A 22,106-nucleotide genomic window follows, 5' to 3' on the forward strand; every position below is an offset into this window, starting at 1 on the left:
GTTGCTTCTATCCTAGGACATAGTTTTTTTTTTTTAAACATGTCTAGAACTGTGGTACCTCTTCACAGTACTAATCATAGGTATAGATAGATAGAACTGACATTAATAGAACACAATCTGGTAATCAGACTAATCTAATCATAATTGCAATAGATAGACATACAACATGCTGATACATGCTAGCATCTGAGGAGTAATATATAAATTAAAAGTAGGCAAAAAACTGATTCAAAAGAAATCACAGTCATGTTGAGAAGCATGACCGTCAATTTTGATAGGAACACAATCATAGATTCAAGTAGATTGCGGTGTTTCAAGGGCGACTGAGTCACCCAACGACCCGGTTAGCCGAATGTCTTGGTACCAGCTGATAATTATAAACAAAGTGAGATAAACTTGATGTGTAGGCCGAATATTAGAACGCCACTTCATTTTAAAGACATCATTCTATGTATTATTATTCTTTAATACACAGCCAATACTATTCTAATACAGAGAGGTTTTGTACAACGGCGAGTTCTTTTACAGCAATAGGGCGATGGAGAGATTCTATTTCTGTCACATTTAAGTATTTTTAGTAAAGTTTCAGTATTTCGAGGTGAGTTTAAGAATGTTTAAGTTGAATAATAATTTCCTATATTTATTTATCTACCACCAGGCGATGTTCTAAAATGGAGGCAAAAGCGTTTCTTTTATAACTCTCCTTTATATTACAGAGTAATGTATGTGCGAATTACAAGATAACTAACTACCTACAGCGTATACAGTAGGTGCAAAATACTGTCAAAATGAACTCGTAACTTTGCTTGAAGAACATTTGTACCGGGGAGTAATTCCAGGGTTTCATTACTTCTCTGCACGTACTTACATACGTTCAGTTCAAGCTCAAGTAATAATTGTGACTTAAGCCCTACTGTGTAAGTAACTTTACCTACATACTTAAGTTACTAGGTCAGTAATTGCTTGATTAAAATTCCGATATGAATAGATCATAGAACTGCCAAAGGATTTAAATTTTGCTGAGTAATATATGAATCAGCTGGTTGTTGGGAAACGAGAAATCCCAAAATGTCAAATGTCAAAAAAGTAGAACAGAAGAATAAGATGACGAATGATACAGAAGTATAAAACTAGCTGTTGGATTTACCCGCGTCCCAAGGGAACTAACACCACAGTTTTTAAGTGGAACGGTACCTAACATTCACATAACCAATCTTTCAAGTTTAATTATATTAGTATGTAATGATTGTTCGCTAGAATTAGGACAAGCGGATGACTAAAGCCTGAGCTTTAATTAATTAATAAAAAAATAAGGTCAGCGTACCGCGAGCTTAAATAATAACAAGTTCCAACTAAAAGCTAGTGCTTAAATAATGAAAATGAAAGTATTAACATATGGAATTTCGTGATTTCGTGTCCTGCGCTGTCACGAAAGTTTTGAGGACGTTGACATTAAAAGTAACATATCATTATGGTGGGCAATTTATTGAATATGTTCGAAGGTAAGGTATGAAAAAGTGTCAATAAAATATGTATACAGGGTGACTTGTTATTCCAAGTAAATCCAAAGGGATAATAGTCAATTCGAATTTGACTGGCACGAAAGTTCCAATCAAAAATATTTTTTTGTGTATGCAGCACGCACGAACTCGCTTTATTTAGCTTAGATAAGCTCAACATGCAACTGTTTTTGTTTACAACAAATAAAATACAAATATTTTTAATCAACTTTTGCACTTGACATTTTTCTACGTATAATTATAATTTATATGAGCAGATTTTCGAAATCTTCTCATCAAAAATACTGTTATTTTTGTGTACCTAATTTATATTTTTATTACAAAAAATAATTTGAATTGTATAGTAGGCACATTTTTACTCGTGTGTAAAATCTAGCATTCATGAAATGCTAAATAGTAATCAGTAGTCATAATAAAGCTTTTTGTAATAAAAAATAAAATGTTTTATTTATTAAAAAAAAAAAAACAACTTTTTTAATTCTGTCAGCAAATTCTGAGACAATTTTTTTTTCCTTAGAAATGTAGTTTTTTATTACATTCTAAGATAACATTCAAAACTACACTTTTTACGTTTTATTTATAAAAAAAAAAACAACTTTTTTAATTCTGTCAGCAAATTCTCAGACAATTTTTTTTTATTTAGAAATGTGGTTTTTTATTACATTCTAAGATAACATCCAAAACTACAGTTTTTACTTAAACGTCTTTTACCAAATTCACAAACTTTTTGAGAAAAGTTGCAATTAGTCGTAAAATGACGTCACACAATGTTTTGTCACGGTTAACAGTTTCCACCAATCAGCATTTACGATTTGCACGTCCCGATAATATGACGATAACCTTTCAGTTTAGTGTCGTTTATCATCTGTTCTCGGAACGCCGAGGAAAAACACAATGTCCAATACAATTGTAACGACCATATCGAAATAAACTTGCATTTAAAGATTTTTTTTATCATGTTACAGCCTTTTTATCGTCCCACTGCTGGGCACAGGCCTCCTCTCACACGGAGAAGGATTTTTTTTATCACTCGTGAAATAAAAAAGTAAATTGCAAGGATCGGAATTTTATACTTATTCACAAAGTTCAAAATACAGGTAAAACAGCGGGAATTAATAAGTGCACCGGTCAATAAAACAATGCAATGCGTAACCTTACCCTTGCACGGCATACCTCGTTCGGCATTGTCGGTAAAGCTTGTGAAAATCAATCAATGTCGGATAAACGGCATAATAATCCCGGGGTCACGTGTTATCACACACTACACTATTATCTGTACTTGAAACTTGTAACTACACCATCGGATTTCACGTCATTTTCACTTTAAAGTCGATTTGTTAGCATTAAGAATTCGATAAGAAAGTGTTCGAGCGGCGACCGAACACGCCAACAACCGGGTGCCGAGTGGCGCCATCATGAAGCGCGTGCGCCTGTAGCTTCCTTACACACGCAAAAACAAGGAATGAATGGGTATATAATGAATAATCTTGAAAAACGGAACGTTCCGTATCCGTGTACAGTTTCCTGATTCCAATGAGATGTGATGAATGAGTGCGAGCGATCAAGCGTGGAGCTCAACCGATGTGTTTTTACCACGAGTAGAAAGTTGAACAACGACTTTGTAATGCCATCGATTCGCGTGGATGTGTAACGTAATAACATACGAATATTCGCAAAATTAAATATTAGCGTTTGACTAACAAGTCCTGAACTATGGAATTATAAAAAACCTGTTATAAATTCCTGAAGTATGAACACGAAATATTTCCTGGATTCAGTTTAATTCATAGATAAAACCAGATCAAGATCAGGTGTTTATTACCAAACCGGTGAAATACGAGCAACTACAAATATTATCTAGCCTGCTTTGAATAACCACTGCCTACGCTTGAGGCTAAATGTAGGCTAGCAGCAATACCGTATGTCGAACCAAAAACCGTGGAAAAATAACATTCCAAAGGAATTCTATGCTTTGTGGATTGCTAAACAGTTTGCCAACACTCAGGTCAAACTATTGTAGCTTCACAAATATATTACAGTTAGTCATTGTTTGCGCAGATGCCGTGAATATAGAGCACAAGTTATTGAGCAAATACCGATACCCGTAACATATGAATAATGCCTTCTCTACCACTCGTCTCAAACATCGAACGGTATAATATGTTAACAGCCATGGTATAATATGTTAACAGCCATATGTTTTTGCAACCTATATACGACTGCGCTTTACATTATGTCTGTAGGTTTAGAAGCAATCTACACACCCTTATAGGTCTATCATGAAATGAATGCAACACTTTACGATACTTTAAATTATTATCTTGAAATCACGGGTTGTCTTAAGATACAAAGAATTTCCGCTGTGATATTGGCAATATGTTTTATCTTTGATAAACATTATGTATTATTCAGATAACGTGTTATAAATTAAAATGTTATGGGAAAATTATTATTATTAGGTAAACATATGGGCAAAACCCTGCACAAGGAAAACAGGCTTAAGAAGATCACTGCAGGACAAGGAAGTCAAACTCAAAAAGTTTTTATTAAGAGCCGATTATTACTTGTCAAATCATAAATCTTGGGTTTTTCCTAAAATCTCAGATTTGAATTACTGGTATCAGTCAATGATAAAGTTATTAATACTGCCTAAATATCCTTGGAATACTAATAACACGGCCAGGTTGAATATGCACGATAAGCACAAAACTGAACCCGACCAAACGGGCACGAAAACGACACTAACAAGATCTAATTACCATTAGTAAACGTTTGTTGACTGCATTCCTAAACGCGTTGTCGTAGGTCACTTAACACTGTTAAATTAGTTGGACTCAATTACTTAAGTGGAATTTTACCTTATCGCTGTCTGTTGAGAGCGTGCCGTAGCCGTACCAGCTCCGGGCAGCCTTCAGCCGGGGCTCCTCGCGCGGGGACAGCAGGCCGCTGCCCCACCGCGCGAGCCCCTCAGCCACGGCCGCCACGCTCGGCGTGTTCGGGCTGCCATTCGGAGTGTTCGGAGCTGGCGCTGACTTCTCGGCAACGGGAGGCAACGTCGGCCGAGCACAACCCGTCCGCCTCTCGTAAATCCTCTTCAAAGGCTCATCTATATCCGTCTCCAACAACCCCTTCTTATCACTTCCTCTTTTAATCTCATTAACCCTCTTCGTTTCATCTTTCTGAACCCTCTTCGCCTCAGCATCTTTTCTTTTCACACTCTCATTAGAGTCCTGTCGACAAAGCAAAGCCTTTTTCAAACTCTCACTCGAGTCTTGTTTTGAGATCTGACCCTTCTTGTCTTGCTCTTTGCTGGATCTCTTATCGTCTTTAGATAGCAGTGCACGTTTTAAGCTATCAGTCGAGTCTTGTTTGTTTATCAATTTGCGTGGGCATTCTGTGTTTAAAGAGTCGGTCGTTTTCGATATGAGCAGCTTCGAATAGTCGTAGGGAGTATGATCGTTTGAGGGTGGGTTGAGTTCTAGAGATCTTCTGTTCTTCCGCTTGTCCGCTGGCGCGATCTGTGCCTTGGCGGGCAGCAGGCGGCGCGGCAGGAGGCTGCGATGGTCAGCGAGGGGTGACTCCGGACGCAACATCTTGAGCGGCGATACTGAACTGCCGCGTTACTGCACTCGCCTGCAACAACAGACAACACAACGTTAGTCATCAAGGCGTTTAACCAACAAATTAAAGTGTCAACAAGTACAGCTGTCATTAGGGCCACTTTTGCGTAAGCAAAGAACAGCCTTCCGCAGTGTGCAGGTCATTACAGTGTTAATTATCTCTACAATGTAATCTCCTCGTTAAGCCACCACGGAGACATTACCGTGTCAATATAATTAATTCAATGTCGTTGCTCACATGAGACATTCCGGTATAGCGAGACTGTTGTATGTGAATTCTCATATCACGCTGTATTCGAGTGCCGTTGGGAACGATGTGAAATGTGTAAACAAACAGATAACACGAGGGTATCTACGAAATCATATCGTACGAAACGTCACCAGATACCTAATTTAATATCTTAAAGGTCTAGGTTATCTCGTCGACCATATGTTAGCAGCAACAGACTTAAATGCGATTTATGGACATTAATATACGTTATAGGTTCGAACGAAACTCAAGTTTCCAGGTTTACTGGGCAGCGTAAATTCTGAAACACTCCCCACAAACATTCAAAACCCAGCCCATTTGTTTTGATTAATCACAAAACAAGAAGACTTATCAGTGTTCCAATAATGGGCAGTTTGCATTACCGTCAACCCTATTATTTACTAGAACAAAGAAAACACTAGTTGTAGTGGTCAGTAATCAGTCATCTACGTACAACATCAGACTCGTACGTAATGTAGTAGTAGTAGCCAGTATAATAATAACAGCCCTTTGTAATAACAGTCTAGTTAGTGATATGAAAACCTTTTGTCAGTTGAACCACAATGGAGAAGGCCGGTATGATAATACTGTGTTTGGCATATTTTAACTACGGTTTGTGGATTCACGTGTAATTTGGCTAACGTGTTTTTGGAGGTACTTTTCCTATGGCGGTGTGTAGCAGGATCTTCTTGATGTGCTATACTATACAAAACTGATTACTCAAGCTCATCTAGTATAGAAGTTACATCCCTTGACTGGAGTCAAGTATTGCCTTTAACGCGAGCGGGAAATTTTAATTATTTTTTAAGACTCAGAACCAAAATTACGTACAATGTAGCCCAAACGTACTTTAACTTTTTGTTTGTTGACAAATGTAAAAACGAGGGTATATCGTTTCTAAATACACGAGCGAAGCGAGCGGGAAATTTTAATTATTTTTTAAGACTCAGAACTAAAATTACGTAAAAGGGCTACATTTCAAACCTAATTTTTTTTCTGTTGGTCAAGTAAGATGGATAGCAACGTCGCGAAGCAAAGCTTCGCGGACCACTTGGAATGCCTCCAGGGACCACCAGTGGTCCGCGGACCACCGGTTAAGAACTACTGGTTTAGAGACTAAAAGAAAGGGAGGTCTCATAAATTCCTTTACCCATATTTTGGGCACACGGTTTATTTTTCAAGGCTTCTTTAACGAGACCAGTAATTACCGGTTTTCTCTCTAAACAAGTTGTATAGCTAATGAACAAAGTGATACAGAGTGTGCTGTAATGATGCGCTTACACAAGTGATAAGAAGACGTGTCTTAACTCATGTACGAGGAGACATTTGTGATAATACTGTTGATTTTTAAGAACCTGTTGCTCATGGTGTAATCGTGTGAGAAATAGTTATCATTGGCATTTTTCTTGTACAGTCAAGTCCGTCTTTGTAAAACAGTATTAAGGAAGTATTTCGCGAAAATTCCTATCATTCTTCCGCATCACATATAATTTCCAAACAAATATTTCATGTACAAGAGAACTTATAGCAAAAAGAAATAGTCAACATACCACAAAATAGCACCAAACCTTACTTATCTATTTCAAGGTCATAAAGCAACAGCATTAACCAACTTCCGTTGCGGAGAGTAATTTCATCATTATAATCATTTTATAATAGTGTATAATTTTCAAATTACTGGGATAACACTTCTTATACGGAGAATCAAATTGGGCCAGTGCGTGTTCGTAATGATAGTCCATCAAAATCAACTTAAATATCTAAGACTTCAAGTTTTTATACGGAGCCTTTATTTAATGAAGACGTCAAATATACTACTTAGGTGTTACTAGTATTTATTGTAAATATTTGTCTTATTTCATCCATTTTTAAAGGGTATAAAAATATCCCACAAAATAGGGTCTGAGAATGATTGATGACATTACTTAGTTTTCTATACCAAAAAGGTCCCAAAATAAACTACAATGAAGCTCTTGGGAGTTATTGAAAGTTGAAAGCTTTTACTGTATTTATTTACTCAGTTTTTTGGCGAGCACAAGCAATGTTATGAAAGGTATACAAAAACTAACTTGACTACAGTCTAAAAGGTCTCAATGAAGTTTCGCAAAGTGTTCAAACAATGAACCATTTCGCGAGCACAGAAACTGTGACTAACAATAAAAGCTGAAATATCATGAGAAACAGAGTTTGTTAATACATATTTTATTAGGCTTTTTCCTTGATAGTAAAAGCAGAACCATACACAAACCATTTCATCATCATCATCACATGGAGCGACTGTCTGAGTTTTCTAAAACCCCAAGGAAGGTGGACCAGCAATGTCTTATTTTTGACTGGGAAAAAATCTGCAAAAGGGCAAAGGGCAGTAGAAAAAGACCAGTAGCCGAAAACCAAACAGGTAGACACTAGATAAGCATTTTTATAACTCGGTCATTGCCAAAGTAGTCATTATGAGTTTTAGTTGGCCATAAGCCACATTAGGGGTCAAAAGGTTGTCGAAAACAACTAAACGGTTCTATGTTGTTGTTGAGTTAAAAATAGGACCGAAAATGGATGTCAGATTAGCAGCCTTGTATGTAACTAAGCAGAAATCATGACGACATTTCTATCCGTTAGAAAGTGTCCTCATTCGTAACGAATATCTATTGTCTTGGCGTGTTTCCAACACCACCGGTAATTGTAGTTAATTGTTGGCTAATTAGGCATTACTTTACCGGTACTCGGTACAAGAATACGGCGTTATCTTTGTTAAGTTGTAACCGGGTTACTATAGTCGCAATTGTTTAGCAAAAATAATTGACAAATTAGAAAGTGAGTCCAAATTCCAAAAAGTCGCATATAAGGTAAATTTTCTTCTGTTCTAGAATTTCATCATGTTGTTGACATAGTGATCGCAAACCCTGATATGATTTCGAAGTAGCTCCGGCAACTGTAATTGGGTTTTCCACGTGGAGCCCTACGGCTAAGTCAATTTGCCGCTAATGGTTACAAATATCCAAGTCATACTAACCTTCTGGCCTAAATATTCACAGTACATATTCGCTTCATCCCTCAATTTGTCGAGATTCATTAAAACTAGAACGTACTAGAAATATCAAAGGTCACACGTGCCCCGTCCTATATAACGACATCCATTTCAATCGCTTTTTTATTCCCTGAGCTGTACGATTGCATTTTCTCTCAAATAACGAGTATTTTATTTGCACACGTGTTCGCAAAATCGATGGCTCCGGATTCCTTCTGGGAAGTCGGGTGAAAACTATCCACCATACATGATATATATAGGACATAAGGTATGTTAGTGAAATATAGACGATGATAGAAAAGAGGACAAGTATAAACTACACCATATCTAGAGCGATCGATCTTCCAAACGATGAAATGACTTCAGTACTCGAATATATGAGGATCATATTTCACAGACGCACTCACTACAATTTCATAACTGCACACCTAGCGAGGTAATCAATAATGCACACATTTTCCCGGGCGGCTGTGACGTCACGTTATGTTCTGACGTCAGCCGAGCTATATGAAGCTAGATTTAGCTTCCAGTGAATCACCGGGAGATATTTTTAGATTTTATTCAATAGAACAGTTCAAAGAGATTAATTAGTCCAATGTAGAGTTGTTTTCATTTCATCTGCTTGTGTTAAAGATGCTTTTTTTCTGCTGAGTTTTAAAACTGTTGGAAGGAATCATTCTCAGGTATTTTAGGCTTTGAGCTTTAAACCTCATCGTTAAAAACAAACTTATACATAATATTAACTAAGTAGCAGCATATTCACAAAGTGAAGTTTTAACATTAATATTCTTTGCAAATATCGCTGCTCAGGAAAGAAATTAGAACCAAGTTCATTCTGAAAACTATTTTCTAAAGACTCTAACAGGGAAAGCCTCCTTTTACCTGACTCACGTAACTATGGACAAAATTCCTCGGATTCAGTAATTTCTTCCGACGCCTTATATCATAGAAGGTTCACACATAAGTCATATGTCTTGACGTCAAAATATCATCCTGTTTACCACACTTCGGGACGACAACACGAAAGCAAAATAACAAGTCGACATACACATTTTATTTTAATACAATCGTTTATACAAGCAAGGTTAACACAATGAGAAATGATTTATTTATGTAGCCATATTTTAAAGTTTATATGACGAAACAATAATATTTAGATTGTGGTGCGTTTCATTAACGTTATTCTTACTGGCGATAATTCATTTGGTGAAGACTGCCAGGAATCTGAAGTATTTGGAAGGGAGAAAGATGATGCTACATTTCAACAAGCCATCTTAGAAAATTGGATTCCAGGCGAAAAGATGTTCAAAACACGGAGAAGCTCTAGAGTTGAAATGAAGGAAAGAAAGCAAACTTCTGGAACAGTCAATTCAAAGAAACGTGATGGATTTCAAATAAAACGCCTCGACGAAAGAAACGAAACATTTTTTTCAAACTTACGTGGGTGGTCGAATCCAAACCAGAACTTTGAATCTAGGTTCATGATTGTTAAAAGTTCTAGAATTCGGTACAAATAGTACAATATGCCAAGTTCTAGTTAAACGGGCATATATTACGTAACTAACATTTAATAGAATTTTCCACCATGTATAATTTCGAATCCATTTTTGAAAAACCTGAGGCCAAAACAGAGGAAAAGGAGATTAAGAAAAAACTCAATAATTTTAATGTCAACAAAAATTCCAAGATACCAGTTTCCATAGCTTGTGTAAATAATTAGGACACTAGGTATACTTTTCGTACCATTAATTTGATGTCCAAGACGTTTAGTGCAAATATTTAGTCTACAATGATGTGGCTGATGACGTAACTTGAACAAGCAAAGCGTTAATAATTTTAGTTATAACGTATACTTTACTAACTTGTTATAAATGTTGTGGTATAATCTCGGAAATCTAGTAGTACATCTAGGAAAGTAATGACAGAAGTGTTATTATTGATGAGATTAAAATCATTAACTGTATAGATGACCAGTTTCTAAGCACCCTTACCGATAAAGGTTGTTAGAAACCAGCTAGCAGCCAGCATCGTCGTTAATTTGCTGTGTTGTTTTTCAGAAGGCGCGTACGCACGTACGAACACGAACATAGCGAACACAAACACCAGACCCGAACATTTGGTTCGTACGTATGGACGGCATATTCGAACACGAACGCAAACATAGTTCGGGTCGAGTTCGCGAACAACAGTCGTGAACTCTATCTTAGTAGCCTTGACGGCGCCGTTGGAAGTGGTCGATTGTGAAGTTATTAAAGCGCTTCGAACACCGTCCATACAGAACACACTACAAGGATCGCCGCGAACATGTTTGACGAATAGAGTGTTCGATGTTCGATAGTGGTACGCACGTGCGAACCAAGTTGTTGCATATCATGTAACGCAACAAATTTGTTCGTACGTGCGTACGCGGCTAGAGATTCAGAATTCATCAATATAACAAGCGCTTGAATCAGGGGCTTAATTCTTAAGAAGCATTATTTACACTAAGTGAAAGATAGCTAAGCCTAAAATAAGCTGTATTTTCAGATTAATTTGTATCTTCTGCTCAATATTTTGGATTGGCACCGAATATTAGCACGTTGTCCGTCATGTGTCTGTTTGTTTTGCTGTCGGTACCCACGCCTCTTGTTTGTGGTTCGTATTGGATTTCATGGCTCCGATGGCCATTCATTTATTTAGCATCATCTATTGGATTAGGTAAGTTAATTAGATACTGTATTTATTTTTGCTTGGGTAGAAAACTATGGAATCTTGTGAAGCCTTTTTGTTATGGGAAACCAAAACCTATCATGTTCCTTCTTAAGCCCCTTATGTACCATGGCCGCGGTAACTGTTACGAACAATTCTGCAGCCTCGGCAGGCTTTGACCCTGGTGCCCTGACACTCTTAGAAGAGCGCGTGAAGCAACACGCGATGCCGACATGGGCATGTTGTCTCCTAGGAGACGGAAGGACGATGAGGCACCCGAAACTCACCGCCCACAGACCCACGACTACGGTGGCCGGGATGAGGAGGCGAATTCATCTTGCGAAGCCTAGTGTAAACGTGTTATGTTTGGGAAGATTAAATATCAATATTGCTATTAATAAAACAAACATCGAATGGCAAAATAATTGCTTGGCGATGCCGATCACGTAAAGGTGTTTATGGTTTAAACCTCTTATGGTTTTTTACAATAAAAGGTTTTGACAAAAGTGTTATTTTCCTCATGGCTAAGTAAATATTTTTGTCAAATACTCCTTCACTTAAACACGTGTAATTCGTAACTTGATGGATTCAGTTGGTTGTTAGATCAATCTTGTAGACGTCAAAGTAGATAATGAAGTTTGAAATATTTCTCATGATCGTCACGGTATTACTGTGTAAGTTATTTAAATAAATACTATCTTCATAAATATACAACATACATTGACGTCACTAGGCATTTTTTAACTTCTCACGATTTTAATTATTTTAAATTACTTAGTAGGTTAGGTACTCTTCAATAGCACAGTGGGTACTTAGGTCCTCTTGTGCCACACAAACACAATTGCAAGTTTTAGAATTTAAATAGATTAAAATGGATACCTTCTTTACATGATATTATGTTTATTATGACAATATAGTCAATTGACAGCTCTTTTGATACGCCCTTAATATTAAAGGGCGTATTTGGATCGATAACGCAATACGATTTGTACAGCCAGCTTCAAAAGTAGCTCAACAAATCATTTTTTTTAAACTAGCACCATGTCATCGATTGATAACTTATCAGCATATTAATCCACGTTTTTTTGAAGTTCAGGATGTTAGGTAAATGCCGTTTGTGTCGTTAATAAATTATGACCCTTTACGTTTTTAGGCATTTTCGAAAATTTTGATTTGTTCAGCTACTTTCGACACAGACTATATTATATAAGTAAACAAATGCACTGGATATGCACTTATGCTGTAGTCATAAATACGAGTTTCTTTGCTGAGGCGATAACATTGTTTTTGCATGTGCAATCTTGACTTCTTGGTACTTCAAAACGCTCGTTATCTCGTCTGATGTCATAATTTTGATGATATTTGTCACTCAATGCTTTAAGACGTAGGTACTTATTTAGTAGGTGAGTATTGAAATGACAACGACATAACGTTTAATTACAGCATACCTTTATAATTTTAATATTCTATTAAGAATTCTGCAATAGGAAGTTCCTGACAAGCTATTAATACGAAGACAATAAAACCAATAAGAAATGAAAAATTATTAATAATTCAATCATAATAAGTAAATAACTATATACTAAATTTATATCGAATGATCTGTGCAGTTGAAAGCGGCAATTTTCAAAGGAAAATGAAATTTTTTGTACTGTCAAACCCTACTTATCTGAAGCATTCCACATTTCAATCAGATTTTTTTGGACCAATCTGTGAATATGCATTTCCACCATCAATCAGTTTGCAGAAACTACAAATAATTGTATTTAGTTATAATTTAATTATAATTAAATTGTAATAGACAGCTGTGTTGCTGGGAAGTTTGTTCTTCGCCACTTCTTCTTCCCAGCCATAGTACTAGGAAGTGGTAAAAGGTTTTGGGGTGCTGTCCTTTTGTAAATTTGACGTAAAAAAGTGCTAAAAGCTAGCCTAGTTTCAATAAACGTTTTTGACTTTGACTAAATACAACTTATAACTTGCCGACTGTACGCAAGTACGGCATAAATTCGGCAGGGAGAGAATGTGTTTGTCAAATATCAGCAGTCGACTGTTTACTGGCGAGTTGGCGAGTCGCCCACCGTGTTTATACATTCTATACTACTCACTGTTAGACTTGTGATTTAGCACTCGTTCCGTATTGCGTAGCCCCTCGTCTATCGGATTTAGCACGACTGGAAAACCTACTGCAATTGATAGAAAATAATCCTACACGGTTTCCAATTGTCAATGTACGGTAGACTGCACATCAGTGGTAACTGTCATGCACCTTAACTCAATAGTAATAAGTACGATTTTCCCATTAGACTGTTACCACTGACCTGCAGTTGACTGTACTATCAAACTACTTATTAATTTGGCCACTGTACATTCGCGTGCGGCATAAATTCGGCAGGGAGAGAATGTGTTTGTCAAATATCAGCAGTCGACTGTTTACTGGCGAGTTGGCGAGTCGCCCACCGTGTTTATACGTTCTATACCACTCGCTGTTAGACTTGTGATTTAGCACTCGTTCCGTATTGCGTGGCCTCTCGTGTATCGGATTTAGCACGTTTGGTTATTAACTTAGTTTTGTATTGATTAGATTAAGTCGATGTACTGGAAAAACTACTGCAATTGATAGAAAATAATAATGTCATTGAGCTATTGAAGTACTGAGTAGTTAATTTTGCCCTCTGTAAATTTGCAAGCAAGTACGGCATAAATTCGGCAGGGAGAGAATGTGTTTGTCAAATATCAGCAGTCGACTGTTTACTGGCGAGTTGGCGAGTCGCCCACCGTGTTTATACGTCCTATACCACTCGCTGTTAGACTTGTGATTTAGCACTCGTTCCGTATTGCGTGGCCGCTCGTCTATCGGAGTTAGCACGTTTGGTTACAAACGTAGTTTGATAGCTGGACTATTGATTAGATTTAGTTAGTATACTGGAAAAACTACTGCAATTAATAGAAAATAATCTTACATGTATGTCATTAAGCTATTGAAGTTCTGAGTAATTTTGCCCTCTGTAAATTTGCAAGTAGGTACGGCATAAATTCGGCAGGGAGAGAATGTGTTTGTCAAATATCAGCAGTCGACTGTTTACTGGCAAGTTGGCGAGTCGCCCACCGTGTTTATACGTTCTATACTACTCACTGTTAGACTTGTGATTTAGCACTCGTTCCTTATTGGCCGCTCATGTAGATTTAGCACGTTTGGTTACTGACTTAAGTTTGGTTGCTAGAGTATTGATTAGATTTAGTCAGTATACTGCAATAGAAAAATAAGGAAATAATTCTATCGAATTACTTAATAATCATCAAAATTGAAGATATGCTACTTTTATCCGGGTGCTAGTAGTAGTTCCTTCGTAACGCTCTGGTACAACCTTGAAAAACAACTGGATTTGATATAAAACTCGATATAAAACTATGGTTAGATTTCCTGTTATTTGAATTTCATGGTCAAGCTAAAAAATCCCAATTCTAGGGTAAGCAAACAGTCCAGTTGATTCAACCTAGATTAATGTTTAGACACCGTTTCATATTTTCGATTCCTACTACGCAAACGTGAATAAGATCAGCGACATGCAGACTGCTATTCGATACAATATATTTAGCTCGTCGCCTTGTAAATAAACGCAGCTATAAACAACAGCCACATAAAACCCAGTTACTCAACACCTGAACAAATATCATCTATACAGATATTTAGATAAACAATACAACACTTGAAATAAGGACGCATGTACTCGCAATACCTACAAAATCGATTCACGGATTATTATAATAATCACACTTAATTGTGCGAATCAGTTAAAAAACTAGTCGCATGACCTTTGCACCCGGTTTTAGACTCCGCACTTCAAAACTAAAAAAATGCAAAAAAATATGTATTATGTATAAGTTCTTTGAATACCTAGCCAGAAAAACTAAACTGATGTGACTCATCAAAAATACTAAAAATGCATAATCATCAAATTATGTACAAAGTACAACACATTTTATTTTTAGCCAAGAGATACAAATGATAACCAAAGACCATTTATTGCTTAACCAATAAAGATTGGATGTGAAAAATAAGCTTAAACTTGTCCTTATTACACAATGGTCTATGCAGTCATGGACTAAAATAGCCCAAATCTAATTCGAGACTCACGATACAGTTTATTCTCGTTGTCCTATACATAGTATGTATGTATGTATGTACAAATAACCGTGTCACAATTTGGCTGAGAACCACCCACGTGCAATCTGTCTTAGCATTGTGCATTGTCATCTACATAGAAAAGATTATAAATAAATGACTTGTCGAAATCAAAAATTAGGTTCGATAACGAAGTCGAAGACAGAGCGAAGTGGAGAACAAAATTTCGGGAAAGCTGATCATGTGGATACAAAGCAGGAATGACTGGGACCCTCTCGTCCGAATTCGTATTCCAATGAAAACAACATGACTTTAAGAAGATGACCTTAAAAAGTGTATCGAGATTGATTGTATGACAGAGATTAGAGATATAAAGGACTGTACTTGATAGATACGATGAGATAAAATCTTGTATTCAGCGATCAATACATTTATTTGCAAAGTCAGAAACAGAGTACTGAAAAACCAATCCAATTAATAACATTACCACAATTCCAGTTCCATTTATATTTCCGATGAAACTGAACATCGCACGTGTATCGATTATGCAGAAAATGTTATTTTAAATGAAACCTCTGGCGTTCTAGAGAGTTCAGCCCACGTTATCGAACGATGCAACGTGCATACCTCTGACCTTTCCACTTCACAGAATAATGTAGATTGGACATCGTAAAATCATTAGTTTATTTTATTATTTCAAAAATAGTTTCGATGTTGTTAAATAAATTAGAACAGAAAATGTGATTCTTGATCATTCCCAGATGATGAGGCATGATGCTTGTGTCGTTTCACCTGCGCCTAAGAAGAACTACTCACTTCCTGAGCCAGGATAAAACTCAGACATAACATGACATAACATCCAAAATCGATTCAATAGATCTAAAGATCGACAACAACAAAAACACAATCAGTATAGACGGGAATCTCATTTTCCTTAACCTTTTTCCCCTTGACAGATAACAGAGACACAAAAGCGTGGGTCAAAGCCACGAACCATTAGTATTCCACTCAAATCGAATTTCAAATCACTTTAATGTTGCATCTTTACTTTATATCGATGATTTGATTTAGAACGCCATCAAATCCTACGCAATGTCAAAGATGAAGAGTGGTTCTTGTAAGATCAATGCAAATAGAGGACTATGGTATGGAAGAAGAAGACATGCTGTGCCAACTAAATAAGTAATTTGAATAAGGGAGGGGGAAGGAGACTGATGAAGACTGCTTTGTTAAAGGTAAATTATAAAGATAATTATTCACATTCTTCATTATCCTTATTCGAGCTATTCATGTGTGGAAAACGTAACGTTTGGAAAACTAATAATAGGTAGATAATTGGACCTGTTTTGCGGAACTAACTCGAATGCATGATATCGGCAAACACTACGTGGGTGCCTTAACGAACTTCGCTTGGCGTTTTCTGTACGTTTTCTAGAAATAACACAATTAATTTATGCACAATATATACTTTGATTTGCGGACTCTAAAAATATTTTGATTTGCGGTTAGGTACAAAAACTCCGAAACGAGAAATCGTGTTTAAAAGTTGTTTTTGGTATTTTTCGGCTTGATTGCTTGCCTAAAAATAAAACTGGCAACTATTTACTTACGCAGTCAAATAAAAGGCTGTATTATTCAATCTGTAAGGGAAGACCTAGTTCCCGAAATGGCTACGTCAAAAATAAAAAGCTACGTCGATCTATCTAATTAAGTCTTCCGACGTCCATTCTAGTAGGTGGGTAAGGCCGATGATCAGTAACATTGTGACGTCACGATTATTACAAAGGTCAATGTTAAGTCTTCAATTCAAGCCCAAAACAAGAGGTTATCGAATAACTCGTTTCTACAATTAATTAAATTATGGGTTTAATATCGACTAGTTGGGTTTTCTCGTCAGGTTTTTTCAATGCTTTAACGTTAAGACTGGTTAAGGAAAGTGTTTGTTTTTGCTAAGCTTGCAAGTAATTATTAACTTGTTTTGTTGTACGTATATCCGGTTACTGATTTATGGGTAATTCATTTATCGAATAGATTCATAGGATATCATTCAGTACAGTAAGCGCATAGACAATGTAAGTATTAGGGGTTAAAGTATGAAATTGCCGTTTTATTCTAGTAGGTTTTTGAATTGCCATAGAGTCTTCATGGTTTGAGGTTTTCGAATGAAACTTTTTTCACGTGGTTTCTGTGATGTTCTTCTTTTAAAAAATGTGAAACATTTGATTATCGATGTTCAATTGTTTTTGTTATTCAACTTAAACAAGAAAGATGGACACTGCGAAAATTTGAGTAATTTTTGAATATGAGTTCCGACGCGGAAGTAAACGGCAGAAACAGCCCGCAATATCAATGCTGCATTTGAAGAGGTGTCTGCTAATGAACGCACCGTGCGATTTTCGATTAAACGCTTTCGTGGTGGAAACTTCGACTTGAAGAACGAGCCATGAAAAAGACCGCCTGACAGGTGATTAACGAGAAATTAAGAGAGACGGCGAACGCCGATCCTAGTCAAACTACCCAGATACCCAGCCGAAGACGAATAATGTTGAAAAAATTAGCAGTAAAACAGCCACGACTCATGAATCGACCTTCACCGTTATTGCTCCATGACAACGCGAGGCCTCATACAGCAAAAGAAACCGTTTTAACTCTTCAGGAACTGCAGTTGGAAACTATTCGTCTTCCTCCATATTCGCCAGACCTTGCTCTAACGGACGACCATTTTTTTTTGTGATTTGGACAATTATCTGCGTCACAAGAAGTTTCTTCCCAGGAGGCAGATCAAAATTCTTTCACACAGTTTGTGCAGTCTAGATCCTCAGAGTTCTATCGTAACGGCATAAATGACCTTCTTATTAGATGGCCGCAATGTATAGATAATAATGGCAACTATTTTGATTAAATAAGTTTGTTAAAAATTAAAAAAAAATACAATTTAGATTTTCAGTACAAATCGGCAATTTCATACTTTAACCCCTATTATTATTGACCAAAAGACGGCAGACGTAGTGCCAGTGGTTCTGTTGCTGAGTCATGTCAAAGTGACAGCTACGCTTAAACTGACGTTTGAATACTTAAGCGTTACTGTCATATGTTTGACTGTCTTCAACTGACAGGCTTACTAAAGTGACGGCTGCAAAAGTAACACAGTATGAAACTAAGCAACACTCGTTTAGCATGGAATAATAATATGTGCTGGACTTATATTTATGTACCTGAAAGGGTAGCCAAGTAAGTTACACAAGACCCTTCGTGTTTGAGTTAAACTTAGTTGTAAAGCAAATTGGGACTTTGGAACCATACACAATAGGGTCAGTGTATGGTTCTCAAAAAAGCAGAAAAATATAAAGATAAGAGTAGCAACTACTATCGTCTCAATTTGCGTCATTAATTAAACAAAGATTTAGATAAAGATGAGGAAAATAAGCTAAAACAGGTGGACGTTATACCTATCTATAAAAATATTTGTGTTGCAAGAGAAATTGCAAGTTTTTGCGCCCATTAAGTATGATGACAGGAAGGAATGTATGCGGTGTGAAGAAATTAAATGGCTTGCAATTATAATTAAATTGCAAACGCTAGTGCATTGTTGGAGTTTGTTTATAGCTTGATAGTTATATTTATACTTGTTTAATTGATTTTCTGAATGTTGTTGGTAGATGTTAAGAAATCGATTTCTTATTTTGTTATTAGTAATACAGAGACAACAAATATGTCCAAAAGATTACCAGAGATGTCAGAAGAAAATCCCCCAAAGCAATATGGCTTAAGATTGGGACGCTTCGTCTAAAACCAGTCAGTTTTACTCGACCTTGAAGCGTCTTGTCCACTTAAGCGGAACGCTCGACGCCGCTAGAATACCAATAGGGTTCTAATCATTGCAGGAAAACAGGTTTAACCACATAACAATGATGTTATAGATGCTGTTGTTTGTTTTCCAATTGCACTACTGTTTCAAACGCAAAAGATTGATAGAAAACTCTAGAAAGAATGGCAAGATTCTAGGCTTGGAAGTCGCATCACAAGTTTTCTTTTATCACTTTTCTTTAACACCCTCTTTCTCATTCCTCAGTTACTCGATAAATCGATTTCTTACATATCATAATTGTTAAGTAGTACTTTATATCTCTGAATTTAATGTAAGTTCCATACTAGTTGTCGAAATCACATTTTGGGTAAAAAGGTTAGCAAAATTCAATATCAGCTAAGCTAGGCACAAATGGGTCTAGCCAATAAAGAAAAACAGGGCCAGTGGTGTAGGGTCCGAATAAAATAAGACACATTTTCCTTAGGAAATTCAAGGTCGGCTCTAGGCTGAAAAGGTTTGCGTGAACGTCAATATTTTACATGCATGGCCACCATCTGACTCGTTTTCCATAGCTAAAATACTAGGAAACTGATTTTCCACGTTCCGAACAGTTAATTTAGGAATAAAGATCGATTTGATTTGTTAGAATTTCTAACTTAGAAACTATTACACCGTTTTTTAAATTCTCAAAATATTTTGAGGACCTGTTGAGATACCAGCTTATGTATGTATTTATCCATTAATTGTAATAGAGAAACAGAGGTACTTGTTCGGAATAGACAAAAAAGTACTGATTTATTTATTTAGTATAGTTTTTGTCGATAAGTTTCAAAGTATTAGGAGATGAGTAATTTAGTATTCTTAGAATTGAAAATGAGTGTGCTTAACTTTCTCTTCTTTATAGTTTTGAACTTTACACCACGTTGGTTTTAAATACAAATGGAAGCATTAACATTTTAGCAAAAAATACAGTTTTATAAGGCGGGGCACGGAATGGACCAATAGAAGCCAACAGAAACATGGGCGAGATTATTATTAGATATCGAACACAATTTTTTGCTGCAAACGTGTGTAAAAATACAGCAATAAATTAAAATTCAGACCTGTTTTATAAATTTTTCGTAATGTAGCGGCTTAAAATAAATTAAGCTAGTAATTTAATGACGCACCTGTTTTTTTTTAAACTTATGCCAATAACCTTCTTGTTTTTCGGTATGATAGACCCAGCATGTGTTCTCAAACACGTTCACGTGAAGGGTTCAAAGTTCATGCAGTAGACACGAGGTAAGGATATTAGTACTTGTACGGTAGAAAGCAATTACGCAACTATTGTGTAAATTCTCATGCATACCTTCCAGAGGTGAAGGGTTATATCGGGGGAAAATAGGGGTTAAGGTATACTATGCAGATTAACAGTTTTCTACAATTAAATATGTAACGAACAGAGTAACAAATAGAAGTGCGTCGAAAATGAGGATATCATATAATAATACTGATGTTCTATTTTTTTCTAGTTTTTTGATAATATTCTAGACAGACAGGTCACAGATCAAGTTAAAAGGTTTCCAATGCTCTCTTTTCTAGTCAGCTTTCATAACTGAGTAACATGATCACGATTTTAGGGTCAGCTCCACCGACCTTTCTTTACAACCTGACCTTTACAGAGACTTGAAACAAAATCTCTCTAACCTTTACCCAAGTAAAGACCTCGTATTCAAAATGGCTGCTGCTAAACATCAATATTTTAATTTAAAATAACTCGACTACTTATGGACTCCTTAATCTAGTATTTATGGGGTAAAACGAAAGAGAAATTGACACAATTGCAGACCTTATCGATAGGGAAAAACATGCTTTTCGAGCCAAGGAAGGATGCCCAACCCAGAGCTTGTCAATCATAGCGGCAGGCTAACATTTACCATGATAAATCAGCCCAATCGGAGACCATTAACAAATGACAGCTAGAGAACCATTCCCATTAAAATAATTCCCCTAATTCTTCATCGTCATCACAAAAGACGTTACCCAGACATGCAGTGACGTTACGCAACAACGATAATGACGTTTTATCTTCATGCAGTTACGTCATAACGTCACTAGTTATAGGAAAGTGTCATCAGTGCTGACTTTCACTAGTGCGGTGAACTGCGGTGTAGCTAGTTCGTCATGGTACTTATGTTTGTGTTACGTTTTTTGTTTGTGTGGGTGTCAATCAGCTGTTTCTTATGCTTACTTTTTTATGCTGCCCTGGTAGCTGCATTGGTTGCTCGGAGGTCAAATGAGATAGAAATTAGAGTAGGTGTTATGATTGTAGTTTTTTTTTATGGCAGAGTATGTGGACGATTTTTTTTTTGTTTACGTTTCCATGTCTCAATTTGTTAATATTTGGTGTAAATAGATAAGTAAGACCCATCTGAGAATAATGTGCTCTTTAAGATTTTTGTGCAAATAAATTCTATTACTAAGAACTACTTCGAAAATATTTTTTTTCTATTTAAATATCTTACCATTATGAAGTAAAACTAATGTGCGGCGCGACCCGCTTCGCCCCCTGCAACAATTTAAATTCTGTTGAATTTTTCTACTTAATAAAAAAACAACAGTTGACGTGTGTCAATATAGATGGGGCAACTAATTAACTACTATTAACAGCATTTTACTAAGTAGATAGTAAACTATGGGTTTGTTTTATTAAAACATAAATATTTCACATTACAACTATTAAAATACATACATCGAAATTGCAAAGCGGCTTTCTATTACTGCAACTCACTACATCAAAGCACAACTAAATGCAGAAATAAAAATAAATAAGTACACATAAACAAGTAACATGCATTATGCATGTTTATTAAAAAAATAAATATACCCCGAGCATTTCAAACGAAAGCAGTTAAACATATCGTGCAGGGAAATTGGGTCACATCACACTCATGTTAAACTAGAACAAAAGCTGCACACCGCTTGCACATTTTTCTGACATGCAGTGTAAAAGCTAGCTTATCGTTGATGGGCCAAGTTTGTAGTTGAAGACCAGTAGGTACTATTAGAGTTTATTCTGCAGAATAGTAT

The 22,106-nt window shown here is 36.3% G+C and overlaps 1 protein-coding gene across 5 annotated transcripts in view; it reads right to left on the bottom strand.

The window, feature by feature from the left end:
- Positions 1-22,106, bottom strand: part of LOC110375521 (probable E3 ubiquitin-protein ligase RNF144A) — an 85,544-nt gene that overhangs the window by 57,818 nt on the left and 5,620 nt on the right. Inside the window, exons 2-3 of one of the 5 annotated variants that reach the window (XM_064037068.1) lie at positions 21,542-21,585; positions 4,379-5,153 (exon numbers count right to left, since the gene is read on the bottom strand). In XM_064037068.1, coding sequence (XP_063893138.1) covers positions 4,379-5,113 — 735 coding nt within the window. In that variant the 5' untranslated portion in view covers positions 5,114-5,153; positions 21,542-21,585. Of the gene's footprint in view, positions 1-2,678; positions 2,934-4,378; positions 5,154-5,343; positions 5,525-21,541; positions 21,586-22,106 lie in introns of those variants that run through there. The other 4 variants (XM_064037070.1, XM_064037071.1, XM_064037069.1 and 1 more) reach the window with 4 other exon arrangements.

Source organism: Helicoverpa armigera, chromosome 11 (assembly GCF_030705265.1).
Source record: "Helicoverpa armigera isolate CAAS_96S chromosome 11, ASM3070526v1, whole genome shotgun sequence".
NCBI classification, from domain to species: Eukaryota; Metazoa; Arthropoda; class Insecta; order Lepidoptera; family Noctuidae; genus Helicoverpa; species Helicoverpa armigera.